This window comes from Balaenoptera musculus, chromosome 6, assembly GCF_009873245.2.
Source record: "Balaenoptera musculus isolate JJ_BM4_2016_0621 chromosome 6, mBalMus1.pri.v3, whole genome shotgun sequence".
Taxonomy (NCBI): Eukaryota; Metazoa; Chordata; class Mammalia; order Artiodactyla; family Balaenopteridae; genus Balaenoptera; species Balaenoptera musculus.
The window spans coordinates 85,890,994-85,907,621 of record NC_045790.1 but is presented as its reverse complement, the minus strand read 5'-3'; the positions used below and the strand labels follow the sequence as shown (position 1 = coordinate 85,907,621).

The window sequence follows — 16,628 nt, the reverse complement described above, 5'->3', positions numbered from 1 at the left end:
AATAACTTATGAGGAAGTATTAGACAGCTTAAGGAATATAGTAGTCAATAATACTGTAATAATTTTGAATGGTGACAGATGGTTACCAGACTTATTATAGTTATCATTTCATAATATATTTGAATGTCAAATCACTGTTGCACACCTGAAATTGACATAATGTTGTACATTAACTATACTTCAGTTTTTAAAAATTACCTATTTAATTTGGCATATATGATTTTGTGTATATAACTGTGTGTAATAACATGTATTTATTATAATACATAATACCTATATATAATAGTCATAGGTAATAAAGAATACACTCACTTAGGATAATTAGAATTATCAGTACTACTTAACTTCATTTTTCTCTCCCCCTACCTCTTCCTACTGAGCCTGTATATTTTAATTTATATAAATTGAATGCACTTATGAAGCAGTTTTTATTGTCAGCATGGTTGAGAGAGGCTTCCTGACTCAAGTTGTTTTGTTATTGGATCTCTGATTTAGGAGATAAACAATGTAGAAATTTTTTTTTTAATTATACCTTCCTTCAGGCCATGGGTTGTTCTTCTGCAAACAGCAAACTATCTGTCAGACATAGATTTTGATTCTCAGTTTCATTTGATAGGTCTTGTTTAATTTTTGTCCCAGATTTTGATGAAAGTTTTACTATTAGGCTTGAATTTTTTGTTATAAGTTTTCATATCTGTGTGTGTGTGTCACGCACACACATGCACACGCACCTTTCCCTTGATTATTATATGGAGAGAAATAAGGAGATTTTGCTTCTGAGGCTGCCAGATAAATACAATATCACTAGATGTTTCTAAACTATTATTTAATAAATATTTACTTGAAGAATTGTGTTCCTTAAATTCATGTAAGGATTAACTTCCACATCTAGACTTTCTTACTAGAATTGTTTGTAGGGATGAGTGTGATTATACGGATCACATAATCCACGGGGAGGGGCTTTCATTTTACTCCTCTGTCACTTTCTCATGCCAAATGCATTTGTCTCTCTGGTGCTAAATGCTCAATGTGATTAGCTAATTTTACTTCCCTATTTAGCAAGAGGAGAACATTTTCATCTCTGCCTCCATTAGAACATGATCCTCACATACTGATTTAATGAATCTCTCTGTAGGAAGTGGATAGATGGGCCTTTGTCCCCACTGGGGGCAAAATATTGGGTCATACAGCTCTGCTGGAAATGGTTTTCTTCTCAGTCTTTCAGTGACAAGATTATGATCATAGCCCAGGATGGACAAAAGAAAATTCCAGTTGATAAATACTATCTCTGGTTAACTAATAACTGTGTTAGAAGAGATGATTAAGATATGGTCCTTATCCTAAAGGAGCTTCCAGTCTAGTGTGAGAGATAAACACTTAACCAAATAACTAACTTACAGTATGAAGGGTGCTGTAATAGAGGGATGAACAAAATGACACCCTGACATAGACATGAGACGATTAATTCTGCTTGGGCAACAGTCAGAGGAGCAGTCAAACAAAAACCCAGTTCACCATTGCAGGAAATCAAAAGGGCCAAAATACTGTGAGAAAAAAAGCTCAGCAGCAGAAACAGTAGTAAGTGGAACGTAAGCTAGTTTCTGGAAATCTGCATGCAAGAGTTGAGTTCTGAAGGATGAATATGAATATACGCAAGTACATTCACAGGTGGAGAATTCAGCATATCAAATTTGTGTAGATGTGAAAATGCTCACTCTGACACAAGAAAAATAAATTGTCCACTATGACCTGTCTTGGGGTACATGTTTGGAGTGTTAGAGGTGAAGTTTGAAATTTGTCCTATGGGTGATTCAGAGGTTACGGTGCAGAAGAATGATACGGTCATATTTATGTTTTAGAAAGAAAACTGGCAACAGAATAGGGAACTGAGGCCAAGAAAACAGTTGGGAATAATTTGTTCCTGCCAGCTAAATGCATAGCTTGCCTTCCATTGCTCACTGATTCTGGAAGAGGGTTAAGGCACAGGAGGATATAAAAAGGAAGAAGGAAAGGAAGAAAGTTAAAAGAGGAGGACAGAAAGAACTCTCTGGAGCAATTTAAATTCATCAGTAGTAAGAGTGAGGAAATGAAGCTTATGGTCCTTTATCTTATATGGCATCCCAAGCCTAGAAACAGGAACTACCTACCTCCTGGTTTTTTGACACCTTTCTCTTTTTGCTTCTTCCATCTGACCTTGTCACTACATTTTAATTTTAAAAAAACCTTTTTTTTAATCACTCTTCCTATCATTACCAACACTGGCTTCCAGTTTAAACCCTTAGCACCTAATCGAAATCTTAGAAGGCTTATTTTCCCTCTCCCTTTTGAATGCTACCCATAGATGATCCTCCAAAAGCTCTGGTTTTATCATTACAAGTCTTGCTCAAAAGCTTAATTTGCAAAAGTCAAGTTATCAAAATAAATTTTAAGACTCCCTCCTACTTACCATTATGATTACTCTCATTTACTGCCTTTGGTCATAGTTTTTCTCCCATAAATTCCTTTGGAATCCTCACTCCTTATTCTACACATATCAGAATCCTTTTAACCCTTCAAAGAATTCAAAGTTCAGTTCAAACTCTATTTCTTGTTATACACTTTTTGGTAGATGAAGGAAGGCCACACTTCTTTCCTTTTGTACAAGGGCATGAAATTTTACTGAGAAAGCCCTCCTCATGTTATTGACCTGAATGTTTGGCAAGTTCTGAAAAATAGTTCAGTAGTCTAATAGCTCCAAAATGGGACCATATTTAGTTCAATTTGGACTGTGTCTATTGTACACTACACTGTGTAAAGCATTGTGCTAACCATCCTCAGGATGTCAGTGTTAAAGGATAAATATGTCAAAAGTCTGCTCTCAGGAAGAACAAATAACAGATTCATTCATTAGAGGACTATTTCCACTTCATCTATATGATTAATAGTTTGTGATTTTTCAAATAAGATACTTTTCTTTCATTGAGTTGGTGAGTTCTATAAGTAGATGAAATTGTGGTGGAAGTTACATAAATGCATTTAAATGGCACACATTTCACCTTTCACAGCAAGAATCCAGTCTCAGTAGATACAGAAATGCAATCAAACCTTCAATATTAGACTATGTATTTAATTTTTATGAGTATATTGTTAATTATTCCATATGTATTAGTGTATTTAGGCTGCTGTAACACAGACTGGGTAGCTTGTAAAAAACAGAATTTCATTTCTCACAATTCTGGACGCTAGAAGTTCAAAATCAGGGTCCCAGCATGGTGGCAGACTTCCAGCTTCTCACTGTGTCCTCATATTGTGGAAGGGATAAGGGAATTCTTTTGAGCCTCTCGGACATTAATCTCATTCATGAGGGTTCTGCCCTCATGACCTAATTACTTCCCAAAGGCCCCATCACCTCATACCATCACATTGGGGATTAGGATTTCAACATATGAATTTTGGGGAACATAAACATTCAAATATAGCACCACATATATTAAATGTGCCTTCCTCAGGGGCTAGAAGTTTGGGAAACTATGATGCATCCTTTTTCCACACCATCCTTAATACAAGCACCTGCACTGTTTTAAGATTTTTCTACTAGTAGTTTTAAAGGAAAGCAAAAGTAATTTCTTTCAATTATTTCACCTGACAGGAAAATTGAACAAATGAGTTAAGAAGAGGGATAGTTAGAAATGGGATGCCTAAAGGAGACTGTCTGTAGGAAGTAGACAAGCCTGATAAAAATGTAAGACTAAATGTACAGTTGTGTCACCCCTGACATTTACACCAAGAATCATCTGCCCTTTGGTAGTCTGAGCAAAAATTATAAGGAAATCAGTTGTAAGGAATCAATTCCGTTAGACAAGAAACATAGCTTTCAAAATTATGGGAATTTTATCCCAGAGGCACTTGAATATCATAGGGAAAAATAAAAGATGAAGCCTCATAAGAAAGCAAAAGTACCCTATGTTATAATCTTTGGCCATTACTTTCTAATTCTTCTTTTTCATATCTTTAAATACAGAATCCCCTTCACCTCCAACTGAGTTTAGAAAATTCATTAAGTTCTGATGCTGATGTCACTGTCTCAATCCTGACCATGAACAACTGGTACAATTTTAGCTTGTTGCTGTGCCAGGAAGACTGGAACATCACCGACTTCCTCGTCCTTACCCAGAATAATTCCAAGTTCCACCTGGGCTCTATCATCAACATCACCATCAACCTCTCCTCCACTGAGGACCTCTTGAGCTTCCTGCAGGTCCAGCTTGAGAGCGTTAAGAACAGTACGCCCACAATGGTGATGTTTGGCTGCGACATGGAAAGTATCCGGCGGATTTTCGAAATTACCACCCAGTTTGGGGTAGCACCCCCTGAGCTTCGTTGGGTGCTGGGGGATTCCCAGAATGTTGAGCAACTGAGGACAGAAGGTCTGCCCTTAGGGCTCATTGCTCATGGAAAAACAACACAGTCTGTCTTTGAGTACTATGTACAAGATGCCATGGAACTGGTCGCAAGAGCTGTGGCCACAGCCACCATGATCCAGCCAGAACTTGCTCTCATTCCCAGCACGATGAACTGCATGGATGTGGAAACTGCAAATCTCACTTCAGGACAATATTTATCAAGGTAGGATGCAAGACCTGGTTTACATCCCCAATCACAGGGCTGTGATAGGGAGTAAAATCTCCCTATCTATCCCATTTGCAGAAAGCACATGGCATATAGTGGGGAATCCTCAGTCCCACTTTTAAATCCTGGCTTAGTCCCATACTAGCTATGTGTTCTTGGCAAGCTATTTAAAAACTCTGAGCCTCAGTTTTCTAATTAGTAAACTAAGATAATATTAAATAGCTTGATATATTAGAATAAAGACACCACAAAATTCTACATGAAAAGTACCTAACACTGCTCAGCTCATAGTAGATGCACAACAAATGTTTCCATCCCTGCTCACTCATTCCTATATCAACAGACTTGGACAAATCTCTCTAAATCTATACAGAGAAAAAAATTAGTCACGCTGGAGATAGACTTTTCTGTCTACTCCCAGGCCATGATGAATAAGGCAGAATAGAGAAGGGACTAAAGACATAGACCCTGGAGCCAGACTCCCTATGCTTGAATTTTAGCTTTGCATGACTTGGTCAAGAGATTTAACTTCTCTGAGCCTTAGTTTCCTATGTCCTATACCCATTTATGTAAAAAAGATATAACAGTAGATCCTACTATCCATGGAGGAGTTGTGATAGGTAGATGGTAGATGATAGGTAAGTAGATAGATAGATAGATAGAACTAAGAGTTCCACAAGAGTAAAATGTATACCTTTCTTTTCCAGTTCCTCAATCTGGTTCAGAATCTAGAATGAAAAAGCCTGTTTAAGTTAAAGAATAATTCATCCTATAGACATGGTTTTCATGATCCCTGGAAAAAGGAGAAATCCTTAAAGGATATTTTAAAGGGGCCTAGATTTTTTCCTGAAATGGAGCACCTACGGTCAGAGAGGCCAAATCAGAGAATTATTGCTGTTTCAGAGATGAAGGCTTAGCTATAGTCTGGCCCCATTTTAGGAAGTCCTCTTGGAACAGGGACATTTGACTGTGTTGAGGAGCACAAGGTAACCTCATGGTGTCTTGCCTTTTAAAAGACATGAACGTGGGCTTCCCTGGTGGTGCAGTGGTTGAGAGTCTGCCTGCCAATGCAGGGGACACGGGTTCGGGCCCTGGTCTGGGAAGGTCCCACATGCCGCGGGGCAACTAGGCCCGTGAGCCACAACTGCTGAGCCTGTGCGTCTGGAGCCTGTGCTCCGCAACAAGAGAGGCCGCAATAGTGAGAGGCCCGCGCACAGCGATGAGGAGTGGCCCCCACTTGCCGCAACTAGAGAAAGCCCTCGCACAGAAACGAAGACCCAACACAGCCAAAAATTAATTAATTAATTAATTAATTAATTAAAAAAAAAAAAAGACATGAACGTTTGAGGAAAGATCAGAAGGTGCAAAGCATTTTACTTTTAATTTCACATGTATGGATTGAGCACGTACTATGCACAAGGCAACATGCTAAATGCCATATATATGGCAGAGTTTAAGCACAGCCTACACACTCCTTAAAGAATGTTGTTAATAAAATAAAATATCTCAAAAATTCACTTATTAGGAATCTATAAATGATAAAATTAGATGTCCTATCATCAAATGAACTTTCCATTTTTTCCATAATGTATTTGAATTTCCTCAAGATTAAAGTCTATGAAAAAACAATAAGGTCTACGCATGTTTTATTTTATAGCCACTATCCAAAACTAATCTTTTTTTTTTTTTTAATCTTTTTTTTTTTTTTGGCTGCATTGGGTCTTCGTTGCTGTGCACGGGCTTTCTCTAGTTGTGGCGAGCGGGGGCTGCTCTTTGTTGTGGTGTGCCGGCTTCTCATTGTGGTGGCTTCTCTTGTTTCGGAGCATGGGTTCTAGGGTGCGCAGGCTTCATAGTTGTGGCACGCGGGCTCAGTAGTTGTGGTGCACGGGCTCAGTTGCTCCGCGCCATGTGGGATCTTCCCAGACCAGGGCTCAAACCCATGTCCCCTGCACTGGCAGGCAGATCCTTAACCACTGCACCACCAGGGAAGTCCTAATCTACTGTTTTTCAACTAGCACTTCACTGAGGCTCAGGATTTTATCTAGGATAAGAAACATCCTCCTTCATAACAAAAATATAAGCAAAGCCTTTAGTTATAATTTCAAATAGTCATTATTTTGGAAGGACAATCTTAAACAATAGACAGGAAAAACCACTTGTGAAAACTATATTAAAGTTTTCAATGTCTTTCTGTCTTACATAAAATGGAGAGCACAAGAAAAATAATTCTGTTTGGATCCTAAAAATGTTTAGAAGCTACAGAGAGAAATATTTGTTGACTTGGGTTGTATATACTTTAGGGGTTCATTTTATCAAGATCAAACTGATCTTTCTGGCTCCTCAAAATTTAATTTATATTAAAGTTATGTGCCTCCTTCTATAAAGATCTCATGGCACTTTGTACCTGAAATTATATGATGGTACTTAGTCTATTCCATCATCATTATTTGTCTATGTGTCTGACTTCTGAACTAAAATATAAATTCTATTAAGTGGAGACACTACTGAACTTAGTTTAATGCCTGGCATATAGCAGCTACTTAATAGACATTTATTGAAATTAACGTAGAAAGAAAAGGAAATTTTATATTATATTTACAACCTACACCATCTGTTGTTCTAGAAGAATAATGGGTGGTTAATAAATAATTTTGTCTAAATTAAAAACAGAGTTTTTTTAACTTACCTAGATACCATCCGGTTTTCTTTTCCTTTTTTTTTTTTTTTTTTTTTGATAGAATGTTAGGTTAGCAGATAACCTCTGCCCTTGTGGCTATTTCCACATGATTATTCCACAAACTTCGAAAGTTGTGAAAGAAGAGTGTGAGGTTTGGAGCCTGGAAGCAATTCACAGTGTATACAGGTCAGCAACAATATTTTCATCTCCGTGGATGTGTTTGAGAATGAACTTAAAGAACTTCAGGAAATATGCCTAGGACTTCTTAAACTCCCTGAGGAATACAGTCAAAGAGAAAGTTTCAAAGTGTTCAGGAAAGGGTCAAGGGAAGTGAGCAAAAGCCTTCAAGGAGTCTTTATAATGAATAACTGAAAAGCTGCCTTAAGCTATAAAACATCTGTGGATTTTTCATCATCCTTATTTATTTTGTTGAATACAGTCTTTTTAGAAAGTTCGTTATTCTCAGTCCATAAGTCACATCTCCATATAGTAATTTTCTTAATTATTCCTGAATTTTGTGAGGCTGACCCTACTTCCTCACTGCATAATGAAAGTCGTGAGGATAATGAGCCATGAATATCGAGTGTCAGAGTTATGCAAGCTTTCATTTCTCACACAGTCATTTTCAGTTTAGGCTGACAGAATTGTTAACATTTTAAAATGTTAATGAAATCACCAAAAACGTGGCTTTTTCAGCATAGGCCTTTAGACTAGAAAATAATCATTTCTCATGGCAGACTACATAGACGTAATAACAGGTAAAAAGGATTTAATTCCTCCTGGGTCCCCACATGCCAGAGCAAACATCCATCATAACTAAATGTAGACAAAACCACTTGGGGGCCAAGTTCATACTGTGATCTTTAACAATTTATTTGCAAGTTGTTTTATTAAATGTTAATTACTTTGAAGCAATGATATCTGATATATTACTTGGCAGTAACTTCACAAATACATGTGCAAAGGTGTTTCTGTGTAGTCAGTGACTATTTGTTGAACTAGGGTGAGGCAGACAAAATGAAGAGTTGCATTCTGCCATTTTGGAGCTGGCAGCCTAGTGCATGAGGTTGAAAAGTAAGTAAATGGTTATAAAACAAAGGGATATGTTATTCTTAAAAATAGAAATATGTTCAAATACACAGAGGAGGAAATAATTAACTCTTCTCAGAGAGTTGATGATGAGGAAGAAATACTGGAACTGGATCTTGATAAATGAATAGGAGTTTTCTGGTTTGGAGCAAACATTTCCTCACAGGCACAGAAAATGGCACATGCAAATTTACCAAGATGTGAAAGAAATTTAGTACAGTTGGCATGTACATTGCATATGAAGAGAATCTGACATGATTCTGGAAAAGTTGTTAATTTGATAGCATGCCACACAAAGCTTTTATGCCAAGCTAAGGAGTATGCATTTTATATGCAGTCTGGATGTCACTTGAATGGCAGAACATTAGGGATGACATATTTATAAAATCATAATCCTGTAACAAATTAACCAAATAAAGTAATACAGCATAAAATCCTTGCGAGTAATTTTTTAAAAACCATTAAGATATAAAAAATTTTTATTTCTCCAAATCTGTTTTAGCTTTGCCCACATTTACTCCCTTACCTCATTCTAAACACCAGACTCTGTTGAAAATGAATAGGAGTTTGAGGACTTCCCTGCTGTTCTTAGGGTTAGGATTTGCCCATGCTTATCTGAAGGCCCAGGGTGGTAATGAATCTATGTTTCTGGAGAGAGAGCCCCTTGAGTTATTCATAGCCTGGTCAAAGGCAGTTATCCTTCCTTTAATAATTCCAAGACCCTAGACATCGATAGACACCTTGTTCCCCTTGGCCTAAGAAGTCCCTGACCCTTTAGCTAATTAATCATAGTCCTGATAGTTAGTCTAGCTTCTCAGCAGGCTATGGAATCATGCCTTTCTTCTTGGAATAGCTTCTGCACTTCAGTTCTGTATCAAGTGGGCAGTGATTAATTCATTTATTCATCCACAAACATATGTTGAAGCTTACTAATATTAGGCTAGGACCTTAGCTAATGCTGGAGACACAAAGAATAGAAAACAGGGGCCCTGCTCCCAGGAAGCTTACAACCCCCTTCTTTTGTTCTTTCAGCGAGAGACAATATGCTCTTCCACTTATCCATATTTTTTATCCATTTTTTTTGACCTAGCAGTTTGGTTATCATTCCTCACTGAGACAACACCCATTCTACTAGTGATTATCCTCTGGCATTACCTGGCATTGTTAGGCCCTCTCCTCAGTTGTCCTTGAAAAATGGTTCAATGTGCTAGAGAGACTCTTTCCCCTCCAGGCTATCTTTATGCTTACATGGTCAAGCAATACCAAGATTCACTGGCCTTTCATTAATAGTAAATGTTGCTTTATTGATTGATTCTGCATGTATTATCCAGAACATATATGTGCCATGTATTATGAGGCACTAGGAAGCTTCAGAAAAAAAAGACTAAAACAAATACCCATTCAAAAGTCCCAAGGTATAAATTGATGATGTTCCTGGTCTCATTGCTGGATAGTAGAAGAGTTCCAGGAGAACCTGAGGTGGCATGATATAATTCTAACCTGGGGTATTCCCATTCACCTTTACAATAATTTACTGGCATTGTGACCCTGCCAAAGTTATTTAATCTCTAGAAAATTTTATTTCCTTAATTATAAGGATTCCTACCTTGAAAAGTTAAGTGGTATGCCTAAGGTCATTCAGTTAGTACTTTATAGGGGAAGGTTTAAACTGTCTAAATCCAAGTTGCAGGCTCTTTCAGAATTAATATAAACTTTCCTTAACTGGGATCCCATTACTTTGTCATTCATATTCTTTCAGCCAAAAGCTATATAAATCAGGAGGTGCGATTACCCATGTGTAAGTGTTCTTGTCCTACAGACCTCTACTGAGCCAAACTAGTTAGCCTGTGTGTTTCAACATGTACTCAAAAGAAATGCAGTTGCATTGAACCTGAAAGCCAGGGGTTGGATGATGTTAACACTGGTTCCTTGGGTCCCCAAGGAGAACCCATTACTGTGGGGTGACCTAGTGTGTCCAGCTGTTACTCCTAAGTTAACTTTCTCTGCAAGGCTACCACGGAGTCAGTACTTCTAGAAAACACATGCTTTGGTGTCATGAATCTTAAGGACAACAGTTAAGGTCTGTGTTTCCAGATGTTTCCAGTAAGAACTCCTGTCACTGGACTAATTTGGCTAAATCCTTTGAATTTGCCCATCCCTCTATGTCACTTAAGTCATGCCAAGAGCTGTGTCGAAATCTTCTCTAAGTCATGGGGGCCTCAAATAAGGAACAGTGAAAGATGTGTATTCCCTCAGGACCCTGTTTTGAAGAATACAGCTTAAATTTGCTTAATCTAGCTTCCAGCAGGTTTTAAACTGTGGACATTTCCCACATTAGGAGAACTTCCAAGCTTCTCTTTGCCTGAGTGGAAATTGTGATTATATTCTTTGTTGAATACTTTTTACTTTGTATGCATCTACTATAAAATTTGGAAATATGTCAAAAAAAGAGGTATTCTGAATTCTAGATCTATCCCAGGGCCACTTCAACTTCCAGTGGCAAATACTACATAGTGTTCCATTGACAGGGCTATGCTAAGGGAAGGGATATCATCACCTGGACTAGTGCTGGAGCCAGATCTAGAGAGCTAGAAGGAATTAAGGTGGGATATTACACAAAGCAAGAGGAGCCGTCCAAGGGATGGGCACAGGCCATAATTGCGGAGAGAAGTCAAGGTTTATATCAAAAAATGAAAGGAAAGGAAAACAACCTAAGAATATGGAACAGATCTAACTACTGTGGGAGAAAAACACAGAAAAAAAAGAAGTACCAGCTTGCCAGTTGTGCCACATGAAAGCAGAAAAATAGAGCACTATGTCTATGTGTCTGACTTTTTGACTTAGTGATCCCATCACATCACACACACAGCCCAAGAAGTATATTCAAACATGACTCAATCACAAAGATTAGTATTGATATTTTTCTCCTCTTGGGAAAAAAGTCAAGAAGGACAAGAGCTCTCCTTCCACTCTATAGTTTCACTTATTGGCAAAACAGACCCCAATGGTCCATGTGTGTACGTATGTACATTTAATATGTTATTAAATTGCTGTTTGTTCATTAGCTGATAGAAATCTATTTTAAAAGATGAGCTTTGTAAGTTGTTTTAAAAGAGGATATAGTCAATGGTTACAATGTGGGGCCCTCTGCTTTAAAGATTGAAATTTAGCAATTTCCAATTCCTATTAAATTCCTTATCGTCAGAGAGGTTTCCCATAGAACTAATTTCTATTTTTGATACTCTCCATTGTTCAGGGAGAAATGTACTGGAATTTTAATGCTCTGAATAATCTATAAATTACAATTACAATATCAATACTTCCTGGCTGATTGAGTCCCATTCTTCTGGCAATGTGAGGAAGTGCTCTTGAAGAGACCCATGTCTGATTTGAGCAGAAAACATGTGTTTAATTGCATTTATCCCACAAACATCACTGAGCAGTTATCCTGTCCAGGTACCGTGTTGTGCCTAAGATCCTAAGATGACTCAGTGTGATAGATGCTTAGATGAACGCTGAAGTCTCAGCTGGACAGCCTGCAGTGTTATGAAGCAGAGCAGTGGGAAAGGGAGGATTTGTTCATTCCTCACAGCAACTGTATGGAAGAGACTGCTCTCAGAATGTGGAGAATGTCAAAATCCATGCCGTTGAGGATCTTACAGTCTGAAAAGTCAAAGATGGAGTTAACTGGCCGCAATTAGGTGGTTGCTAGGAAAAGGAAACATAAGGATGACACCAAAGTTTTTGCCCTGAGCAACTGGAAGGATGGAGTTGCCATTAATTAAGATAAAGAAAACTGTAGAAGAATCAGGTCTGTGAGGTGGGTGAGAACCACCAGGAATTCAATTTTGCTAATGTTAAGTTTGAGATAATTCATAGATATCCAAATGGAGTTGTCAAGTAGGTAGGTGGTGATCTTCCAGAGTTCAGGAAGGAGTTCTGGACTGGAGATACAATTTTCCCCAAAGGGAAAAATAAATTTTAAGGATTTATAGAGCAAAACAGATATTTCCAGATACAGATATAGATAGTTAATGGAAGGCAACTATAACAGGGGAAAAAAGCAAAGATAAGAGGGCAATTTTAAAAGAAATGAAAAACAAATGAGAGCAATAGACATGCAAAGAGACAAGCTGATGCGTGAAAAAAAGATCAAAGTAGAAATAAATATATGACTTATAAACAACTGGGCATGGAAGAAGACACATAAGGATGATGATGCATTTAGACAACACAAAGGTAGATTCATACGTCTCCAAAATGAAGACTGGAAACAACGGGATTATGACAGAACTAGTTCAAGACAAGAAAAGATAACAAATTTATAATGAATATAAAAACATAAGATTAGTAAAACTTTATGTGCTGAATAAGAAGAAAAATCAGGGGCAACAGGTCTTAAAATCTTTAAGAACATGGCAACATTATTTACAGTAGGAGATTTTAACTTAACTTTAGTAAATTTTAGAGCAAGTTTTTAAAAAGTAAAAATAATACATGAATATGTAATTAAGCCAATAAATTAAGATAAATACTGCAGTTAACATTCTATTATTAAAGAATATACGAACACAAATATTTCCTCTTCCAAAAACCCAGAAAAGAGAGAGGTGGGAGGAGATCTAGAAAGAAGGAATTAACAAAACCCAAATTAAGTAATTAGAAGAAATCCTAAGATTAGTATAAATGATATTATATACAGTTCTATAGCAACAAATTCTTAGGAGGATATCATTCGCCAAGATGGACCCAGAGAAATAGAAAGTTTAATAGAAGAGATTGAAAAAGTGATTGAAAAATTACAATTTTTTAGAAAGTGGCAGGCCCAGGTAGTTTTACAACTTACTCTTGCAAACTCAAGTGGGAAAACAAAACACTAAACATTTTAGTTGGAATTGATCTATTTCTTATGAAAGTTATTTGCTTTCTGCATTTTTAAGAGTGCCTTCAGTCTCATTTTGAGAGTAATACAATAAACCTTCTCTCAAATGAATTATAAAGGGGAGAGTATAATGAGCTCTATAATTTACTTTTTAAATGCCCTAAATGAGTTAAAGCAATCAAGAGAGAACTTCCACAAGCTCTCTTGTCCACATCCACCCACCTACTTGCCTCTGGACCCTGTATTCTCTCTGCCTTCTCTCATGTCCATACTCCTCTTTTGTCACAGCAAAGAGCATCACCTCCTCTTGCACCTTAGAGCACAATCCCTTTTGGCCCTCAAGGGAACTGTCCCAGGAATTCTCTCTCTTCTATCCTACATCAACAATTTTTCTATTTTTACTAGATCATTCCCATCATCATAAAAGCCTGCACATATATATATACTTATATTTATATATGTACTTAATTTTTCCTCTCCACCACTATTCCATTTTTCTCCTCTTTATAGCATAACTCTCTAAAGAGTTATCTCCGGTTTCTCTCTTTCCATTTTCCCTTGAAACATTAGGCTCCAATACTTCACTGAAATTACTCTCATGAAGTCACCAGTGGCCTACATGTTTCTAAAGTGAACGGTCAGTTCTCAGTCCTCACTGCATTTGAGCTGTTAGAAGCATTGACACAGCTGATCAGTGTCCCCTCCTTGAAATATCTTTTTCACTTGGCTTCTAGAACACAACACAGCCCGCTTTATGTCTCTGGTTACTTCTCAGTTTCCTTTGCTAGTTCTTCCTCACCTGCACCACCTCCAAATGTTGAAGTGCCCTGGACTCATTCCTTGAACTTCTTCTCATCTACAATTACCATTGTGATCTCCTTAAATACCATATATAGACTTTTGGCTCTCAAATTGTACCTCCAGTCCAGACCTACTTCCTGAACTCTGGAAGATCACCACCTACCTACTTGACAACTCCATTTAGATATCCATGAATTATCTCAAACTTAACATTAGCAAAACTGTACTCCTGGTGGTTCTCACCCACCTCACAACCTGATTCTTCTACAGTTTTCTGTATCTTAATTAATGGCAACTCCATCCTTCCAATTGCTCAGGGCAAAAACTTTGGTGTCATCCTTATGTTTCCTTTTCCTAAACTATATGAGCCATCAGCAAATCCTGTCAGTTGCAGCTTCAAAATTTATCAGGATCCAACTAATTCTTCTCACCTCCACTGCTACTACCTCAGTCTAAACCATCATCAACTTTTGTCTGGTGTTTGAAACAGCCTCCTAACTGGTCTTTCTGCTTCTGCTCTTGTCTCTCTGTAGTCCATCTCAACACAACACTGAGACGAGCCTGTTAAAATGTAGGTCATATCTTATCACTTCTCTGCTCAAAACCTACCAGTGGCTTTCCATCTCACGTAGAGAAGAAACAAAGTCCTTACAGGGACCTACAAAATCCTATTTTCCCCACCTCCCACTCCCCATAAGTTTTTTCTGCCCTCGTCTTTAACTCTCCTGCCCCTCCCTCCCTTAACTATTTCTCAAACATACCCGGTACAGTCACACTCAAGGACATTGGACTCCTTGCTCCCTATACAGGGAATGCTCTTTACCCAGATATCCTCTTGGTCAGCTCCTTCCCTTTCTTCAGCCCTTTACTCAAATATCACCTTCTCCTGGCCTCTCTAATCTAAAATTCCACCCTACTGCCACCAACCCTGACACATCTTATCTCCTTACTCTGCTTTATTTTTTCTCCTTTGCACTTAGCACTAACATCCCATTCATATTCCCTAGTTATCATATTTATTCTGTTCCCTCGATAGACTAAAAGCTACATAGATTTTTGTCTCTTTTGTTCACTACTATATCCCCCAGAATCTGGAATAGTGCCTGGCAAAAGTGAGTATTATGGAATGAATAAATGATTGATCGGGTGATGTTTTAATATCTTTGTTCATTTATTTTAATGAATAAGAAAATCTTTTAATTAGTAAGTCAAGTTTCGTGTGCAAATGTGGCTTCTAAAATATATTAAATACATTAAACACTGATCTTGCTTATATTTGTGAACTGTCTCAAAAACATTTTTTACATAATTTGAAAAGTTCAGATTTTATCTCAGCTCCTAGTCAAATCAACACATATTCTTAATTAGTGACATAATTGGGAATTTTACTGAAGTAATAAGTTACCTCCATGCAGATTAACCAATGACCTTTATTCTTTCAAGCAGAGTGGTATCTTGGGAGATCTGCTGATAAGAAAGATGTATACCTGATCTGCTTTGTTAAACACTCACTATGCACAAGGCACAGTGCTAAACCAGATTCTCACTCATGGAGTGTGATTCAGACCCTTATCATACCATGACAGAGCTACTGTACTAGTCTTCTAAGTGGTCTCCTGGTCACTATCTCTTCCTTCCTATGGACACATTGTACCTGTTGCCAGAGCAGTATTACCAATGCAGACTTATGGTTACATCATTACTCTACTTCGAAATCTTCATGGCTCCCCTTTTCCTGTTAAATAAAATCCAGTCTCACAAAATGGACATGCAAAGCCTCTAGAGTTCAGTTGCAACCTGAATATGTTTCTACTCTGCTCTCCAATCAGATTGTTATACTTACCACCCCTTGTTAAATTTTCCACCTCCTACCCTTCCTCATCATATTTGAACTGGAAGATTTATTGAGAATTCATAGCTAGGCTGGAGCAGTAGTATGATCAGCACAGAATGTAGTGGTATTATTATTGGTCCCTGTGACCCAGGCTCTAAATTACTATTAAAAGAATTTAAGATTACTTTTCTCTCTTTTTTTTCCCACAGTGCTCTGTGGGCTTACATTTAGCTGATAATCAACTTAAATACTCCAGGTCTTATTTATATGACCTTCCATCAAGCCGAGTTTTACACATTCTTAATACAGTTTGTGAATTAAATGCAATCATGTGCATTTGACCCTCTCAAAATCACTACTTTTCTTTTTGAAACTATGTATCTCTTGATTTTGCCATCTTCTCCACTTCTGTTATTACCTTAGCCCTTGTCACCTTAAGGCCCTTGTGAAACAGGCAGAGACAGAGGAAGAGAGGAAGCAAGAGGCAGAAAGGAGCATTATTCCTCACAGCTGAAACTGTGCTCAGCCACCTTCTCCTTCCAAACCATTTCCTATATAGCTAGCAGGAAAACAAAATCTTTCTAAAATCAAATCTGATGATCCTGTCCCTCCCCAGAAAAATTCTCTCGATGGCTCTCCATTAGCTTTATCGTGGCCTCAGTCCTTTTGTAACTCATCTCCCACCCTCATCTCCAGCCTTATTTCTTACCACTTACCATCATGCAGCTTGCTCTCTC

General features: G+C 37.7%; 1 protein-coding gene across 1 annotated transcript in view; it reads left to right on the top strand.

Moving 5' to 3' along the window:
* GRIN3A (glutamate ionotropic receptor NMDA type subunit 3A) overlaps window positions 1–16,628 on the top strand; it is a 150,463-nt gene that overhangs the window by 43,675 nt on the left and 90,160 nt on the right. Inside the window, exon 2 of the mRNA XM_036856781.1 lies at window positions 4,001–4,605. Coding sequence (XP_036712676.1) covers window positions 4,001–4,605 — 605 coding nt within the window. The remainder of the gene's footprint in view (window positions 1–4,000; window positions 4,606–16,628) is intronic.